General features: G+C 47.6%; 1 protein-coding gene across 1 annotated transcript; it reads right to left on the bottom strand.

The window, feature by feature from the left end:
* Positions 1–219: 219 nt before the first annotated feature.
* Positions 220–12,441, bottom strand: NUBP1 (NUBP iron-sulfur cluster assembly factor 1, cytosolic). The gene is made up of 11 exons (XM_083474521.1): positions 12,303–12,441; positions 12,093–12,197; positions 9,696–9,829; positions 8,180–8,248; positions 6,156–6,188; positions 5,688–5,778; positions 4,671–4,825; positions 3,001–3,111; positions 2,095–2,197; positions 1,537–1,620; positions 220–383 (listed from the first exon to the last, which is right to left on the bottom strand). Exons 1-11 carry the CDS (start codon positions 12,346–12,348, stop codon positions 331–333), a joined length of 984 nt encoding a protein of 327 aa, XP_083330647.1. The 5' UTR covers positions 12,349–12,441; the 3' UTR covers positions 220–330.
* Between the last annotated feature and the right edge of the window lie 6,853 nt (positions 12,442–19,294).

Genomic DNA, 19,294 nt, shown 5'->3' with positions numbered 1-19,294 from the left:
GCTTTTTTTTTTTTAAACAGCCAAGTGGTGTATAGGTTTTATTAAATAAATAAATGTTCAAGGACTTTTGCTGATGAAGGTAACAGCCCTTAAGGGTAATCTAGCAATCAGAAGCAGACTTGCAACATGTGCTCAGTGTATGCATTCTGAAACAGGCATACTGTGCCGCTGTCCAAAAGGAAGGAGAGATTGGGGGGGGGGAAAGACGACTAAAGCCGGGACATGACTCAAAAAATTTATTTGCTTGCAAATCAAAGGCTTTATATATTCCTATACAGAGAGGCTTAAGGCGATCAACGCTTTCCTAAGGACCCTTCCACAGTTTGCTGTTCAAGTACTGTTTTCTTCCTGCGGGGAGTTGTGGCTACAGAAGTCTTGGATTCCTGCAGAAAGAAACAATGCAAGATGAATCAAAATGCTGCCTCAGGTTTTTGCACTGGAGGCTGGAAATGCAAGCACACACCTCTCTGTGCCTGCAGCACAATTCACTGCATTTTCCACCGGAAGCCATGTTTGACCAGAAGAGGAGCTCTGGTCAGTGGAGAATTTGCCCTGGAGAATTTCCTAGGCCCCAGCATTAATGTACCGTATTTTTCCATATATAAGACGCCCCCCATGTATAAGACACGCCCTATTTTGGGGGACTAAATTTAAAGAAAATGAGGGGAGGTGGCCCAAAGTTGTTGAGCTTTTTAAATGGGGAATTGCACGAGAGCCATCACCCCAGCAGGGCCGTTGCTGGGGGTTGGCAAAGTGGGCAGCTGCTCCCACCACCACCACTGCAGGAGGGAAGCTCCCTAGAGCACGGGCTGCCAACCAGCTGGCTGGCGGCTTCACCTCCACGCTGTTGCAGGAAACGCTCCCTAGAGCATGCGCATCTTGCAGCGGCATGGGGGGGAATTGCGCGCCCGGCAACCAGCTGGCTGGTGGTGCGCAGCTCCCCACGCCACTATCTGTGTATAAGACAACCCTACTTTTTTGACATGATTTTTTAGTTAAAAAAACCTTGTCTAATACATGGAAAAATACGGTACCCCTTCACTCTGCCCATCCTTAGCTGCAGAGATCACTGCAGCGGTCACCTGCCATCATGGGAGAGCTGCCTCCACTGATGTCAGCTCATTTTGAAACAGAAGTATGACTTTGCACAAGGTCAAGTATGACTCTTTAGTTCTCAAAGCGGGGACATTTTAATCAGGAACTGGCAGCTGGGGAGGAATCAGATCTAGAACTGAACACCTAGTAACTCGTGATTTACTTGGTTAGGTGTTTAACAACTTTCAGGCTAGGTATGAGTCACTTCTAGTTAAATGTGCTCAGAATCCTGGACATGCCGTTAGAAAAGAACTAGGGCTCCCAGCTATTCATATGCATCTACAAGCCACAAGCTGTCTTCAGTAACGGACTTGGCTGGCTTGGTAAACGTGGAAAGCATCCATTCGGAGCTACCAAGTGTCGCTTGTGGGTGCACCTTAAAAATATGGAGGAGTGCAAAAGTTTCTCGGTTGCAGACTCTTTCCTGGATACTGTACTTACTCTGGATGATATTCCTGTAGGATAACGTAGCTGGAGAATTCGGTACCTCGGACAAGAACGAGTGTCCCGCGTCACAGCTTTTTCCTAGCCCGGAGGAAGAAACAAGCAAACCCCAGTCAAAGGACACAAATATGGATGCCAGTGTTTGGCTCAATACAGTCTTTCTTCCACCCCACACTTGCATTTATGTTCCAAAGAACCCAGCGCAAGAGGGACGGGAAATTTGAAAGACCTCCAGATGTAGCTGGAAGATCTTTTCCCACTAAATGATAGTAAGTGGCATACATCAGCCTCTCGCCCCATTTACAGCCGCTGACTCTATGCCAGCTGCTACCGCCAGACCCATTAAACTACAATTCCCTGAGACCCCTGGCCATGTTAGCTTGGCCTGATGGGAACTGGACCCTGATAACTTCTGGAGGGCCACAGGTTCATTATCCCTGCATTAAAGAGATTTGCACTGTTTGTTTGTTTGTGTGCAACTTAAATCCCACTGAATATAAACAGTGTACTGAGACTGTGAGCAAGCTCGGAAGGTGCTTCAATGTGCGGCATTACCTATTTGTGGGTCCAGAGGCACCTTGCCCAGGAGAGGCACGTTCAAACTGTGGCACATGGCCTCTGCGCCACCAGTTGTTGGGGGGAATATCTGCGACTCGTTCTGTAAGATGAAGATGCCATTGAACATGAACCCAGCAGATACAAAAAGAAAGAGAGATTGGTTGTAAGCTTGCGGTCAGCAGATGTGAGTCTTATAATGCCTAGTACACTTCAAGTCCAGAACTCCATCTAGATTACAATCCTCAGTACAGTGGTACCTCAGGTTAAGTACTTAATTCGTTCCGGAGATTCGTTCTTAACCTGAAAGTGTTCTTAACCTGAAGCACCACTTTAGCTAATGGGGCCTCCCACTGCTGCCGCGCCACCGGAGCATGATTTGTTCTCATCCTGAAGCAAAGTTCTTAACCTGAGGCACTATTTCTGGGTTAGTGGAGTGTGTAATCTGAAGCGTATGTAACCTGAAGCGTATGTAACCCGAGGTACCACTGTACTGAGTTAGACGGGCCAATGATCTGACTTCGTATAAGGAAGCTTCCTGTCTTCCTAACACTTCCCACTCCTATATCGATAGGGCTGCAGTCCTGTCACTCAAAGTGCTCAGCCAGACGGAAACTGGGGCATATTTTGAAACATCCTTGGTATTAGGGGCCAACTCAAGTTTGTCTCAATGGGCCTTGAGCAGGGGCCACAAAACTCCTGGGAAATACGGATCCAAACCCTGTCAGAAGGTGGAAGGAACCGTGAATTAATACACCAATAATTTGTGTGACAGTCGCGATAAAGCTGGGGAAAATGCAGGGTAGCATCTCATCAAAACAGCTTAAGGGGGACATTCTTCTGATGCTTAATGACCCGGTAGAGCAAGAATAATTCTCATGCTTAAATGTATGCAAGAAATATTACCTTACATTTCGGGCAAATGAAGCCACTCATATTTTCAACTACTCCTATGATTGGCAGCTTCACCTTACGGCAGAAGTTTATCTCTTTCCGAACGTCCTGAAGAGCGACTTCCTATTTAAAAACAGAACAGTAACCCAACAGAATGTTAATTCAGGTTCCCCGGATCTGTTTGATACTCCCCCCCCCCGTTTATTATAATGAGACAGCAGAGCCTATTTCTTCACAGGGATGCTGTACAGTTCATTGAAAGGCCCTTTCTGCACAATTAAAGGGGAGCCAAATGACAAAGCCAGGAACAAGGAGGAGGAGCCCATGAGCCTGCGGCCGTTTTGAACGGCAAAAACCACGCCCCCCCATCCGGATTGGCCAGCCGGGGGGCGTGACGCAGGTACAGGGTTCAATGACACGGGGGCTTGGTTATACCGCGCTCACAACACCTCCCCTCCGTAGAGAGGCTTTCCCAGAGGACAATTGCCCTACAGCCTCCCCTTAAATAAACTCAGGCTGCAATCTGTTTACCCACAAGCCCCGATGCATTCAACAGAGCATATTGGTTAGGATTGCACTATTAGTTGTGCCAGCTCTGCGCCAAGAGCAGGGATGGGAGTCTGAGGTCGTCTGGTTGCTGCCAAACTGTTAAGTCCTATAATCTCCAATATTCTCCAGATATTGCTGGGCTACAAATCCCACCACCCCTGACCTCTGGCTATGTCGGCTGCGGCTGATGGGAGTTGGAGCCCAAACAGCACTGGGGGTGGGGCACAACTCCTCCCATTCTTGGTTTAAAGCAATATTTGAGATTACAGAGAATGGCTGATTACTCTCTTTCTGGGTGGGCGGTGCTTGTGGCCTCTTGCCGATCAGCCGCCATCCCCAGCAGCCAAAATAGCCACCACCTCCAGCCCAGCTACTTAGAATCTGGCAGGGCAGGATTGCCTGCCCAAATCCTTAAATTAGAAGGTGCCAATTAGGGGCCTAATAATAATAATAATAATAATAATAATAATAATAATAATATTTTATTTATACCCCGCCCTCCCCGGTCAGAACTGGGCTCAGGGAAGCTAATACCAATAAAATTACAATAAAACTTAATAGGAAAGTGGGTGGGAGAAGAAAAAAAATCAGTTAATTAAAATGTAGTTAAAATACGGGTTAAAATACAATTTAAAATGCAGTCTCATTTTAGTAGTAGCCCATAAATCGCAACCATAGGGGAGGGAAACATAAGGGTCAGACTGAGTCCAAACCAAAGGCCAGGCGGAACAGTTTTTATACAGTGAAATCAAAGTATTCCCTCCTATTGAAGCTTCCAAAAAAGAAAAGAAAAATGAGATGGGCGGAGCTGAGCAAAAGTCATTTAGTTAGGGCTTATCTCCACCTCTATTTGCCCCACTGCTTTCCCCATGGGGAGCCCAATCTTTATCACTGAATTGGAACAAATGGCAACTGGGTTTTCTGCAGATTGCTGTTGGTTCCGATTTAGCGCTAAAGAGTGTGTTTCCCAGGGGAAAGCATTGGGGCAGAGGCAAAACCACTCAGATCCATGCCTGGGACAAGTGGAAAACCACTCAGACCCACACTTGCTGGGCCCAGGACAAGTGGATGCGCTGTGAGTCTCCTACTCAGCTAAATCTCTGAGTTTTAACCCCTGGAGTTGTGTACCTTACCTGAGGGGTGGTGATTACCACTGCCCCATCTATGTTGGCGGCACTGAGGTACTGTACTATAGATAAGTGCTCATCCGATGTTCCTGGAGGTGTATCTACAATAAGGTAGTCGACTTCGCCCCAGTCCACATCACGGAGAAACTGCTTAATCATTCCTGGAAACATAACACGCATGATTAAAGTTGGGTGTTTATATTTAGCTCCCTGAAACTGTATCCAGCTGCTACCATTTCTGTGACTCAAATGAGAATTGTGTCTCAGCAGTGTTTGCTGTCTCCATTAGAGGTCTAAGAGCATGTGTAACATGCACTAGCAAAAAAAGAAAAGTGGGGGAGGGAACTGAACTCAGAACTACACAGTTCAATTCTGACAAGCATGCTTGAGGTGGTCTGGAAACAACGTATGATTTCCTCCCCCCTCCGGTTTCTGGAGTGGTTTAAGAAGAACTGGAGCAGTGTGTGTAAGCAAACAGACGAAGGCAGATGATGCATGTTCTCAGCTGGTAATCGGTGGAGCTAAGATCCAATGCCTAGAAAATGCTGAATTCTGAAACAGGGCTAGTGGCTTTTTTACTTTGCAGAACAGATAATGCAACAGTTGCTTAAGTTACTTTGATTTCTAGTTTGAAGATGCTTTGGTTGGTTTTAAAACTTTTTGTGTGTGTCAGCTACTTGTGAACTCTGTTGAAAGCCTGTCTCAAGATATGCTATTCATAAATTAAAAGAAATAAAAATACCCTTAAAGCCACAACTCATCTCTATCACGAGCTGACAGAAGTCAGATTTTATCAAGTGTGACTCTACATTGCAGCTTCACAATCCCTCTTTACTTCTTTTCTGTGTGACCACCCCCTCAAGCAAAGCACCAGAAATGTTGCCAGTTCCTATCAAACAGTGAAAGTAACTTAAAATGTTATGAACTAAGGCTTTAAAAAATAACCACTGAGCTAATTGAATTTCAGTCCCTTGCATTCTACGAGGCAAGTTTTGTTGGTACTGATCATTTTGAGATACACACCATTTTTTTTGGGTCCTCTCCAAATAACGGCATCATCAGGGCTGCCGAGTAAGAATCCCACTGACATGACTCCTAAGTTTTCTTCAACGTACTACAAACGAAAGCACATACGTGTTTGGCAAAACGGACAATGTAGATTAAATAAATTATTGCTGCTTCTGAACAAGCAGCTGTGGTTGTCTTACCACTTCTAGCATAGATATGCATGTGTGTGTATAAACAAAGTGAAAACTTGAACATTCTGGTACCCAGCCTAGTTGCCTGATGCAAATCACCTGGCATACAACCAGCCAGTAGGCAGCATCAGGAAGTTCAGCATCAAAATACTTTCCAACACAGGTGAGGCACTGCGTGTATTTCCCCTGCCCTCCCCCAACACTCTTTTTTTTTTTTTTTGAAAGGTGCTGTTATCATTGCCTCCACGAACCAGGAAGCGTATTCACATGATTTTTTAAAAAAACAACTCACCACTGGAGACCATCCAGAACCACTCTGGTGAACCTGAAAAAGTACACATTTTATGTTAGTGTATGTCTGGGGAGCAGGTTTCTGTTGAGGGCTGCATTCCATCAGGGATCTCCTTTTAGAGGCTACATGACAGTGTTGGGTGGAGGCAAAACTAGCAAAATAACAACCGAGGGTGTGCGGGGATTATTTTGTTTTTGTTATTTTTGTATGCATTTCTTTTTCCTGTTTTTATACTGTAAAACTGCCCTGTGATTCTCAGATGAAGGGTGGTAGAGAAATCAAATAAACAAATAATAGCACCAATGGGTGGGGCCACCCCTTTTTACTCCCTCCCTCTCCCCATGTAGTGGGCTGCCAAGAGTGGGACACATTGCTTTTGCCAGGGGTCTGGACAGACTGCTTGCAGAGGACTTTACCACAGCTCCACCTGGATTGGGAACCTCGTGACTGTACTCTAAAGCGCTCTACGTGTGGCTTCCCTTGGGACTGGTCCAGAAGCTGCAGCTGGTACAGAATGCTGCAATCAGTTTTTCTGAACGGAGCATGTGGACACACACACATATTCCACGGCTATGGTTGCCCATCAGCTCCTGGGCTACACTCAAGGCCATGTTGTTAAAATATAAACCCCTTAACCACTTTTAGCAGGTTACATGAAAGATTGCCTGCTGCTGTATAGACCTGTAAGATCAGCTGGGCAAATTCTATTTGCGGCACCGTATCCTACAGAATATCACAGGGTGGTGAACCCCCTAGTGGCATTCTCTGCTATTGCCCCGCTCCACGGAATGCCCTTCCCTCTGCCGTACCTGAAGCAGTTGCTTGAGATGTCTTCAAATACTTCTCTTTTTGCCCAGGCTATCCCTGACTATAAGACTGGACCCTTTCTTATGTGTGTAAGCCCACTTAAATCTGTTTTACTTGCTTTTAAATTGTTTTCTTAGTTTTAGGCTGTATTTTTATTTTAATCGATATTGTTTCCATGTTGTACATACAGCTCAGAGTTGTTGTTTTTAAAAAAAACTATTCAGCCAGTTGGAAATACTTTTATAAAAATAAATCCCTTTTGGCTCCCATCCCCAATTGTCCTCCTCCTCCTCCTCCAATACCTCTGGCCTCACCCCACCAGCACGAACTTAGGTCAAGGGCTAGTATACATAGAACAAGCACACCAGTTATCTAATAAGAACCTCAATACCCTGCTGCTGCTCACAATTTGTGACAGGGAATTTTTAAAACATTACTGGGGGAAAAAGGTAGGTGGTAATACAGAACTTAACATGTAAACTCCCTGAGGCTCACTCCAGGCCTGGATATTTGCAACACAATATACCTGACAAAGAAAGAGAGCCAGAGACCTGCAGACCTGATCATAAGCAGGGTAGACACTATGTGTGGACAACCCTAGTAACAGAAACACATACTCTCCCCCACATAAACCACATTTTTTTTCATTCTAACAAAGGCTCCTGGTGAGCCAAACCCTGCACAGAGACTCATCAAGACTCCTCCCAAGTCATTTTTCATTTTCGAGCTTTTTAACAGAACCTAAATGGTAGTGGTTTATCACCAATTTTGTGCAGTCTAAGCAGCTGTTCCCTGCTGAAAGAACCATTGAAGCAAAGCTGAAAGGGAGCCCTATGCTCATTCAGCCAAAATCTTGGCTTATAAATTTGTATAAAAGTAAGGTAAATGACCTCTGGATGGTTAAGTCCAGTCAAAGGCAACTATGGAGTGTGGCACTCATCTTGTTTCAAGCTGAGAAACCTGGGGTCTGTCCAAAGGCAGCTTTCTGTGTCATGTGGTCAGCAGGACTAAACTGCTTTTGGTGCAACAGAATGTGATGAGTGCCAGTGCATGAAAACACTGGTTACCTTCCTGCAAAAGTGGTACCTATTCCAAAAGACAGCTACAGGGCAGAGGCGCTTCAAGTCTAACAAACCCTAAAGAAACATCTGACCAGGCAGATCAGACATGGCAGTGGTCCCACAGTGTTTTCTTCCATTTATGAAGTCATATCATACCTGTTCCCCTTCCAGGCCCATGATTTTAGGGATGGATGGACCACAGATGTCAATGTCCAGCACGGCAACCTGGAGGGAGTTGGAAGTAAGTTGAGGAAGGGGAAGTTAGAAGTGAGCAAGCAGGACTTGCAACAAAATGTTGCATGTCTGTCCAGGGTTTTTCAGAGCTGTGGACAGTTATGCCCTGTTACAAGTTACTAGACACCTGACATTTTTTGTCCCCTTCTCCCTAGCAGTAAGTCAGCACACTGTGATCACTAAGTATGCTCATTGGGCTGTTTTGAAGTAACCTCCCACCCCTTTAAGGCTTTCCCCCAAAATATTTTTTGTACTGCAAACCTAGGTATTCCCCCAAGCCTGCTGGAATTTCCCTCTTGTGATGGATGGTGCCATTTCTGGCTACATAAGGCCTAGAACTTGAAGCATGACCTTGCCATGATTACGTATCAGGAATAGAGAACCTGTGGCTCTCCAGATGCTATTCAGTCACCTCCCATCATCCTTGCCCCACTGGTCATCCACTTAGTGAAGTACAGTGGACCAACACCAGCTGATGACATGGCTCCCCAAATCTCTTTTCTGATGAGAGCAGCTTTTGCATTTCATTTGGAAACCAAGGCCCCAGAGTCTGGAGGAAGAATGGGGAGGCACACAATGCCAGATGCTTGAAGTCCAGTGTGAAGTTTCCACAGTCTGTGTTGATTTGGGGAGCCTTGTCATCAGCTGGTGTTGGTCCACTGTGCTTCATTAAGTCCAAGGTCAACACAGCCATCTACCAGGAGATTTTGGAGCACTTCATGCTTCCTTCCGCAGACGAGCTTTATGGGGATGCTGACTTCATTTTCCAGCAGGACTTTGGCACCTGCCCACACTGCCAAAAGTACCAAAACCTGGTTCAATGCCCATGGGATTATTGTGCTTGATTGGCCAGCAAACTCACCTGACCTGAACCCCATAGAGAATCTATGGGGCATTGCCAAGAGAAAGATGAGAGACATGAGACTGAGCAATGCAGAAGAGCTGAAGGCTGCTATTGAAGCATCCTGGTCTTCCATAACACCTCAGCAGTGCCACATGCTGATAGCATCCATGTCACGCAGCATTGAGGCAGTAATTGATGCAAAGGGGCCCAAACCAAGTACTGAGTACATATGCATGCTTCTACTTCTCAGAGGCCCAATATTGCACTCTTTGCAATCCTTGTTCTGCTGATTTCATTTAATATTCTAATTTTCTAAGATTGTTAATTTGGGGTTTTCATCAGTTGTACGCCATGATCATCAGAATCATAACAAATAAAGGCTTGACATATCTCGCTTTGCATGTCATGAGTCTACCTCATATATTAGTTTCACCGTTTAAGTTGAATTACTGAAATAAATGAACTTTTCCACGATATTCTAATTTTCCAAGTTTCACCTGTATTTAGAGATGAATTGTCTTCTTTGTCACCATTTGCAATTGAATAATATGGGCTTCAAAAACAAACAAAAGATATAAACAGGATCACACTCACCTGTTTGGTTTCATCTTCAGCCAAGCCATGCGCCAAGTGAGCACTGAATGTGCTCTTCCCTACGCCTCCTTTCCCAGACAACACCAGAAGTTTGTGTTTCACAGCTTTCATTTTCTCCTTGATTTCCTCAATAGCTTAGAAAGAAGAAAAGGCAAAGCACAGAATTTGTGTGGGAAGGATGCCATTCTAAACAGAATCTGTTCCCTCATGCAGCATGAAGGTGCCCAGTTACTAGGAAGCTCTATCAACTACATAACCAGGTTTGCAGATTAATTTCTGCTAAAAGATATTCCTAATGCTGCAGTTCTAATAGCTGCCTGTACAAGTCATGGGATACAAATAAAGTCTGCAGGTGAAGCTTTGCCCATTGCCACATTTGTACAATGGGAAAACAATGTTCAGAAAAGGGAAACCAAAATAAGAACATTAAGAGCCTGCTGGATGAGGCCAATGGCCCATCTAGTCCAGCATTCTGTTCTCACAGAATGGGAAGCTAGCAAGCAGGATTCAGGCACAACAGCACTCTCCCCTGCCCTCCTGTGGACTTCAGCAAGTGGTGTTCAGAAGCACCTGTGCTAACCTTATCCTCCCCCATGAATCTGTCTAATCCTCTAGTTTGTGGCCATCACCCATGTGGGAGGAAGTTCCACAGCTTAACTAAGTGCTGTGTGAAGAAGTACATGATCCAAGTGGGATGGTGTGGCTCTCCTATGAGAGAAAAGGTTACATTTGGGTTTTTTAGTAAATAGGGCCGGGAGAGAGGTTTATTAGGAAAGGAATTTAGAATAAAACCTGTGACTGAAGCAGCCTGGCAGTGCCTCCCTCCCCCCTTGAGATGATATGCTTTAGTTGAGATTTCTGCACTGCAGAATCATAGAATCGTAGTCAGAAGGGACCCCCAAGAGTAATCCAGCCCACCCCCTGCAATGCAGGAATCTTAGCTAAAGCCTCAAGCAGGACTTGACATCTTTCCGCAGGGCCTGCAAGACTGAGCTGTTCCACCAGGCCTTTGGCCAAAGCACAGTCTGACCCCCTCCTTTGGTAATCCTCATAGCCCAATGGTTGCCATTAATTTGATTTTGAATTGATTTTAGAATGAATTGATTTTAGAATGCTGTGTTACTTTATTGTTGTTAGCCGCTCTGAGCCCGGCTTTGGCTAGGGAGGGCGGGATATAATAAAATTTTATTATTTTTTATTATTATGACAGACGGCCATTCAACCTCTGCTTTAAAAACCCTCCAAGGAAGGAGAGCCCACCACCTCCCGAGGGAGACCATTACCCTACCAAAACAGCTGTTACTGCCAGAAATAATAATAATAATAATAATAATAATAATAATAATAATAATAATTTATTATTTATACCCCGCCCATCTGGCTGGGCTTCCCCAGCCACTCTGGGCGGCTTCCAAAAGAATATTAAAATACTATAATACACCAAACATTAAAAGCTTCCCGAAACAGGGCTGCCTTCAGATGTCTTCTAAAAGCCTAGTAGTTGTTGTTCTCTTTGACATCTGGTGGGAGGGTGTTCCACAGGGCGGGCGCCACTACTGAGAAGGCCCTCTGCCTGGTTCCCTGTAACTTGGCTTCTCGCAGTGAGGGAACCGCCAGAAGGCCCTCAGTGCTGGACCTCAGTGTCCGGGTAGAACGATGGGGGTGGAGACGCTCCTTCAGATATACTGGACCAAGGCCATTTAGGGCTTTAAAGGTCAACACCAACACTTTGAATTGTGCTCGGAAACGTACTGGGAGCCAATGTAGGTCTTTCAAGACCGGTGTTATGTGGTCTCTGCGGCTGCTCTCAGTCACCAGTCTAGCTGCCGCGTTCTGGATTAATTGTAGTTTCCGGGTCACCTTCAAAGGTAGCCCCACGTAGAGTGCATTGCAGTAATCCAAGCGGGAGATAACCAGAGCATGCACCACTCTGGTGAGGCAGATAGGGTCTCAGCCTACGTACCAGATGGAGCTGGTAAACAGCTGCCCCGGACACAGAACTGACCTGTGCCTCCATGGACAGCTGTGAGTCCAAAATGACTCCCAGGCTGCACACCTGGTCCTTCAGGGGCACAGTTACCCCATTCAGGACCAGGGAATCCTCCACACCTGCCCGCCTCCTGTCCCCCCAAAACAGTACTTCTGTCTTGTCAGGATGTTGAGCCTTAGCCTCCTTTCTTGGGGCCATGGGTTCGAGTCCTACCCTCCGGAGCGGGAGAAAACTAGCCTGCCCCGTCTTCCGTGGGGCAGCCCTTGAGATATCGGAAGAGGGCTCTCCTATCTCCTCTCAGCCTACTCCTTCCCAGGCTAAACATACCAGGCTCCTTCGATGCAAGGGGGTCAGACTAGATGACCCCCTGGACCCCTCCCAACTCCACGGTTCCAGGCGATCCTTACCTGGGTCGGGTCCCACGGGCCCCCTGGAGGAGCACACGCCCTGGTTGGGGCACCCCTGGCAGGCCTCGGCCTTGCCCGCCTGGTCGCTGCCGGTGCCGGGGCATTCTGGGAGAGGCGAAAGGAAAGAGAAGGCCCCGCGTTAGTGGAAGCCGGCGAAGAGCAACCCGCCCACCACCACCACACACCGCCTACCCCTGCCTTTCCCCTCACCCTGAGGCGGCACGTCCAGCAAGGCCGGCCCTGCCGCCGCAGCCATGGCGGAACCAGCTGAGGAGAAACGCGGCGAAAACACAAATACAGGCACTTCCGGCGAGGGGCGCCACCTTCAAAGAAGTCCCCCTTTCCCCACTTCCGGTTGCGCGCTCGAAAATGGGTCCTCCCCTAGTTTAAGCCGGTGACGTTCATTTCGATTACGGCCCGCGCAAGCAGGAAGGAGGAGGAGGAGCATCCCGGAGCCCCGCCCGATTGCCCGACGCAAAGGTGCGCATGCGTATGCTTGAAGGCGGGTCGGGCGAAGGGATAGCATTGAAAGAAAGGCGAGCTGGGCGACAAGAGTTGCAGTGTCACGTGGCCTGATCTGGCGTTTGCGATTGGATTGCCCCGAGGCGAGTTTGTGCGAGTTCGCTGAGGGAACTCGAGCGGCTCCTTCAGTCCGGGACGGGCGGCGAAAACCGCGTTTCCCGTGACACGTGGGCGTTCGTTCACACGTTATTCCTAAAAAAGTGCTCCCTCTAGCTGAAAACAGCGAGCCATGCTAGCATTAAAAGCACACACACACACGTGAAAATAACCAAAGGCAATTGTAGCCTTATGAGGCTTTGCCCTCGGGTGGGAAAAATATTGCGCCTGGGAAAGGGAAGTGGGAGTCAAGGAATAGTTTCGGAGAAAAGGCTTTTATTTCTACCATCCATGAACTGGTAGAAGGAGCAAGTGTGATAAGTCACAAAAAGCATGCACGAAATTCACAGTCATGTGCACAAGCATATATACCCCTTTCCAGTTCCCTCCTCCTTCTCCCTCAGGAGTCCTCTGAGCATGAACAGAAAGCTGTCTTGGGACTATTGGGACTCTTGGCACCCTTCCCAGGAAAGGGGTTTCAGAGTGTTCAGATATGTTTCAATCTCTTGTTCTGGCATGGTTCCCGGACAGAAAGTAAGTTGCAATGTGGTTCTTTAGCAAGGCCAGAAGGCATGAGAAAGGCCTGAGAAACAATGGACTGTTCTCTACCTTTGTTACAGCAGAGCGAAATGTTTCTGATGCTTAGCTGCTGAGAAAATGATTTTGAAAAGCTTTGAGAAGCTTTGAGCCTGCTTTGGTGGGGGGTGACTTCGGGCCTAGGTGAGGTCACCTGTCCTCACCTTCCTTCACAATGAAAAACTGAAACTTTTTTTTATTCCGTGAATATTTCTGCAAAACAAAAAGATCTACCCATTTCTCCCCTAGTACAATTAAAATAATGATTGGAATGTATTGCCTGCCTTGTACTTGGATGGCGGCTAATGGATTGAAGTTGAATCCTGACAAGACAGAAGTACTGTTTTTGGGGGACAGGGGGCGGGCAGGTGTGGAGGACTCCCTGGTCCTGAATGGGGTAACTGTGCCCCTGAAGGACCAGGTGCGTAGCCTGGGAGTCATTTTGGACTCACAGCTGTCCATGGAGGCACAGGTCAATTCTGTATCCAGGGCAGCTGTCTACCAGCTTCACCTGGTACGCAGGCTGAGACCCTACCTGCCCGCGGACTGTCTCGCCAGAGTGGTGCATGCTCTAGGTATCTCCCGCTTGGACTACTGCAATGCGCTCTACGTGGGGCTACCTTTGAAGGTGACTCGGAAACTACAGCTAATCCAGAATGCGGCAGCTAGACTGGTGACTGGGGGCGGCCGCCAAGACCATATAACACCGGTCTTGAAAGACCTACATTGGCTCCCAGTACGTTTCCAAGCACAATTCAAACTGCTGGTGTTGACCTTTAAAGCCCTAAACGGCCTCGGCCCAGTATACCTGAAGGAGCGTCTCCACCCCCATCGTTCTGCCTGGACACTGAGGTCCAGCGCCGAGGGCCTTCTGGTGGTTCCCTCATTGTGAGAAGCAAAGCTACAGGGAACCAGGCAGAGGGCCTTTTTGGTAGTGGCGTCTGCCCTGTGGAATGCCCTCCCATCAGATGTCAAAACGATAAACAACTACCTGACATTCAGAAGACATCTTAAGGCAGCCTTGTTCAGGGAAGTTTTTAATGTATGATATTTTAGTGTTTTTTTGTTTCAATGGAAGCCGCCCAGAGTGGCTGGGGAAACCCAGCCAGATGGGCGGGGTACAAATAATAAATTATTATTATTATTATTATTATTATTATTATTATTATTATTACCACCCCTGAGGTCCCCTAGGTTGCAATGACTGAAAGTATTGTTAATGTTAAAAATCAATATTAAAAACCCCACGAAACCATCCAAAAACCCTCTTATCCCCAGTGCCGTCTAATATCTTCTGCACAAAGCCATTGGAAGCAGCCACTGGGGGCAAGGTGCCCCCAATTTGCCAATGACACACCGCTCTATTTCTCCATCACCAGAACAAAACAGTGAGTTCTGTGCAGTTCAGTGGGACTCCCATTGAATGAACTTGCTCCCAAGTAATGGCATTCATAGGGCAGGATGGCAGCTGGAGAGCAGGCAAATAGCCCCAGATTCAAATGTCACTATGATAAGCTTGCCAACAACTTATGGGGTGGCAAGGAGAGAGGAAAGCCTCTTCTCTTCTTATTACCAGAAATCTGCAGGTGAGGTATGGGGCAGCCACCTTCTGATTTTATTATTATTTAACACACAAGAGGGAAATTTGGGCCAGGGGAGACTTTCTCACTCACACTTTTAGTCAGCGTTTTCCCCCCTAAAATAATAATAATGTTTAGGGGTACTCTCATTTTGACTCAAGAAAACCACCACTTTATAGTTCGAATTGGGGGAAATAAATAGAGTAAATGGACAAAAGTATAGAGATTCACAAAATGTTTAGGAGTGTTACCGGAAAAATCCGAGGGCTCCCTTGGACAAAAACAAAGACACCAACCAGGATAACTTGGAGCAAAACAGCAGCCTGTAGGCTTGGCCTTTATTGAACTGTTGCAACAGGGTGTTCCCCTCACTTGCAGGAGAGAGGAAAGACCCAGAAAGATGGTGTGCAAGACCTTATAAAAACTTTTGAAATTCCCATCCTCCAGGTCAAGCCCACCTCCAGAAACATCATGCATACATTACAGAAGGGGTTGACATCATGCATACATTACAGAAAGGAGGGGTTGAGGGAGGGGTTGTGGTGGTAACCTGAGTGTCCTGTCACCTGGCTGGTTCCTCCTTTCCCCCTCCCCATGAGTCACTTCCAGGAGACAAAGGGAGTTTGCAGTTTCCTGCCCCCAGAGGGAAGATCTGATCATTGTCCTTTGTTTCAGTCCATGCTGAATCCACTCCCATATGCAAGTTCTTTGTGATCTTGATGGTCTTCTGTCTGGGATTATCAGGGTTGGCATAGCAACTGGGCAGGGCTCCTGTGGATGTGCTGGGATGGTGAAGGGATTATGGCTGACCAGAACCAAGCCACCCCCCTTTGATAGTCCTTGTTACATGGAGTAAAATAAAATGGAACAGTGCAAATCCGATGTATGGTTGATTTTTCTATGAATTTATAACAGAAATGTGGTGTATGTAATGTGTGAGTGTGAGTGTGTGTGAAGTTTGTATAAACAGAATGATTGGGGTGGGGGGGTTCCTGCTACAGTTGTATGCATCCCCCTGCGCCCCCCCCGAAAAAAGCACTGCTTTTAGTAATGATGCTGGCCTATGACCACTTGGGGTCCTCTGGTCTTCCTCTTTGAACAGCTCTCTCAAATGGATACCTTTATATTTTCTATATTTTCAACTGCCATTATATGTGGAATTGTTTTCCATCGCTTTCATCCTGGTTTTTTGGTGGTTTTTTGTTTTGCTTTACATTCATAGCAGTTTCTTTTGGTGTGTTTTATTGTGTGGCTTTGTGATAAAAGGTCAAATCAAATAAATAAACACGGAGTGGATGTTTCTGTTTCGAGTGTGGGGTTTCAGGGTTTGTTTGTTTTTTAAATAAATATGGTGGTGTCTGGATAGGAACTGGGGCAAGCGAAGTTAGCATTCATGGCTATAAGTTTCCATTTGATCTTGGCTTGATACAGGCTGAAGGATCCTTGGGAAATCCAGCATGAAGTGTTTGTTTGCAGGTCTGTGGCAATGGGTGCAAATCCACGGCAGTGTTCACACATGCAGCACACCCAGGGCCGGACTGAGGTTTGATGAGGCTGTAAGCTAGTGAAGGTAATGGGGCCCTTTATATGTCCAGCTGTCCTTTGTCAACAACAAATTGTTGCTGATTTTTGTGTTGAATATATGCTATATGGTAATTTATGGACCTAATAGGTATCTGTCAGGGAACTGACATCGGAAGGAAGGGAGGTGGAAGGGCTCACACAGGTTGGGAGAGACTCAGCAGCTGAAGAGGGAACCAGCAGGGGGAGAGGAGGTGAGCCGAGGGAGGTGGAAGGGCTCACACAGGTTGGGAGAGACTCAGCAGCTGAAGAGGGAACCAGCAGGGGGAGAGGAGGGGAGCCGAGGGGAAGTGAGCAGGAGGGATGGCTCAGAGACACTTCCAGCGAAAACAGTGGGGAGGTTTCAGGACCTCCTGTAGGGACACCCACTCCTCGCCGGAAACTGCCACGTCGTGAGTCCAGGAGACGCGTTTCCGTTAAGGAGCTTCTATGCTGGAAGCGCTTCCGCAGACAGCCACTGTCAGACTCTACGAGTGATTAGAGCAGACATGTTTGAGGAGCTCTGTCACACACAGAGGTTTGTGGAGCCGCACAAACTCTGAGGGAGCACGATTTTACGCACAAGCAGCTAATCATCCCATCACAGCAGTCTGACAGTCTCTGTACGCTGCCTGTGCAGGAGAAAGCATCATGAGCGACCCGGCCGGAACCGGAGGAGCAGGGGCTGGAGCTGGTCCAAGCTTGGAAGAAAGATACCGAGCGTTGGAAGTCCAACTTGCGCTGCAGACGGCGAGGCTTGAGGAGAGAAGGGCTCAGGATGCAGACACGAAGGGGAGAGCCACCCAGTTCCCCAGAAAGGTACCTGGATTGGTGCAGAAGTTTGGGGGGGACCCCAAGGACTACCATGCCTTTAGGACAGAGATGCAATATGCCCTTAATGTGCAGTTGGATGAGTTCCCTGATGAGGAATCGCGAGTTGCGTTCGTGATTGGGCATCTTGAGAAGGGCGCGAGGGATTGGGTTCGACCCCTGATGGCAACGCACAATGACGTCTTAAAGGACACTATGAAATTCTTTCGTGCAATGGATATCATGTTTTCCAGCGATATTGAGGAAGGGTTGGTGCGCAGACAGTTAATGGCTTGCAAGCAGGGAACCCGATCTGTCCGTGAGTACTGGACTGAGTTTACCATGCTGGTTCACAGATTGGGGTGGGATTTATCGGCGGCACCCATTCAGATGCTATTTGAAGAAGGTCTTTCTTCGGCTGTGAAAGACGAACTGTCCCGGAGCCCCAGGGCGGTGTCTATGGATCAGCTGACCAAATCTGCGCTGACCGTAGGAGCGCGCCAGGAGGCAAGAGCCTTGGAGAGGCGGGAAGGGAGAGGGGAACGTTGGAAGGAGTTCCGCATTCCAGACATTCCTGAGCCAGCTTTCCCGCCGGCAGAGCCGATGGAAATTGGAACAGCGCGCGCGCGCGCGCAGTTTCAAAACCCAGTTTTCCACAGGTCGTTGCTGTCACTGTATAAAGGGGACAGAGAAGGGAGGGTCAATAGGGGACCAGCAATGGAGGAGAAGGAACACAGCTACCATGTAGCGGAGATTCTCGATTCCAGGTGGAAGGGAGATCAAGTAGAGTATTTGGTGATGTGGGAAGGGGAGCCGGAGTCGGAAAACACCTGGGTCATGGCAGAGGAGGTAGATGACGAGGTTTTAATAGAAACTTTTCATCAGAGATTCCCACGTAAACCTCAGCCAGTGGCGAGGTTCCGGAGGGAATACTTTGCCACCACCGACGAAGAAGAAGAGTTGGAGGGGTTCGTTGATTCCGAGGAGGAGGAGGATTCAGCGAGCCGGAACGAAGACCGATGGAGAGAATTGTTCGAGACGTCTGAAGATGAAGAGGATTCTTTTCGGGGTTTTAACTCCTCACCGCCCAGAGGAGAGAGTATGGGCGGGGGGGAAGGGGGCCCTGGAGGGGAGGTGGATGTCAGGGAACTGACATCGGGAGGAAGGGAGGTGGAAGGGCTCACACAGGTTGGGAGAGACTCAGCAGCTGAAGAGGGAACCAGCAGGGGGAGAGGAGGTGAGCCGAGGGAGGTGGAAGGGCTCACACAGGTTGGGAGAGACTCAGCAGCTGAAGAGGGAACCAGCAGGGGGAGAGGAGGGGAGCCGAGGGGAAGTGAGCAGGAGGGATGGCTCAGAGACACTTCCAGCGAAAACAGTGGGGAGGTTTCAGGACCTCCTGTAGGGACACCCACTCCTCGCCGGAAACTGCCACGTCGTGAGTCCAGGAGACGCGTTTCCGTTAAGGAGCTTCTATGCTGGAAGCGCTTCCGCAGACAGCCACTGTCAGACTCTACGAGTGATTAGAGCAGACATGTTTGAGGAGCTCTGTCACACACAGAGGTTTGTGGAGCCGCACAAACTCTGAGGGAGCACGATTTTACGCACAAGCAGCTAATCATCCCATCACAGTATCTAAAGCCATTTTCACATGCAGAATGTAGGCACCCTATATATAGAAATGAGCAAACCAGTGATATTTGAGGGAGCAAGCTAGCAGGTGGGGCCCATTACTTATATCTTAGGAGCCTACACAACACAATGTATGTAGGGTTTTTTGTTTTTTTTAAAAAAATGTTTTTATCTTACATTTTGGAAATGTACATCCAGGTTTTGTTTTGTTTTTTCAAGAGAGTGGGGCCCTAAGCTGTAGCTTGTTTAGCTCATACGTAAATCCGGCACTGACACTGACCAATCCAGCAGCTTACCCAAATTCCTGGCATTTACCCCAAAAGTTATGGTAACATACCAAGAGGTTTAAAGACAGAGACTTGGAAATATTTAAACCAGGAAGGACTTTTTTTGCACATTTAATCAGCATGTTACACCACCAGCTCTCTA

This window comes from Podarcis liolepis (assembly GCF_965112155.1).
Source record: "Podarcis liolepis genome assembly, chromosome: 14".
Taxonomy (NCBI): domain Eukaryota; kingdom Metazoa; phylum Chordata; class Lepidosauria; order Squamata; family Lacertidae; genus Podarcis; species Podarcis liolepis.
The sequence above is the reverse complement of the archived record's forward strand: the minus strand, read 5'-3'. Positions and strand labels throughout refer to the sequence as shown.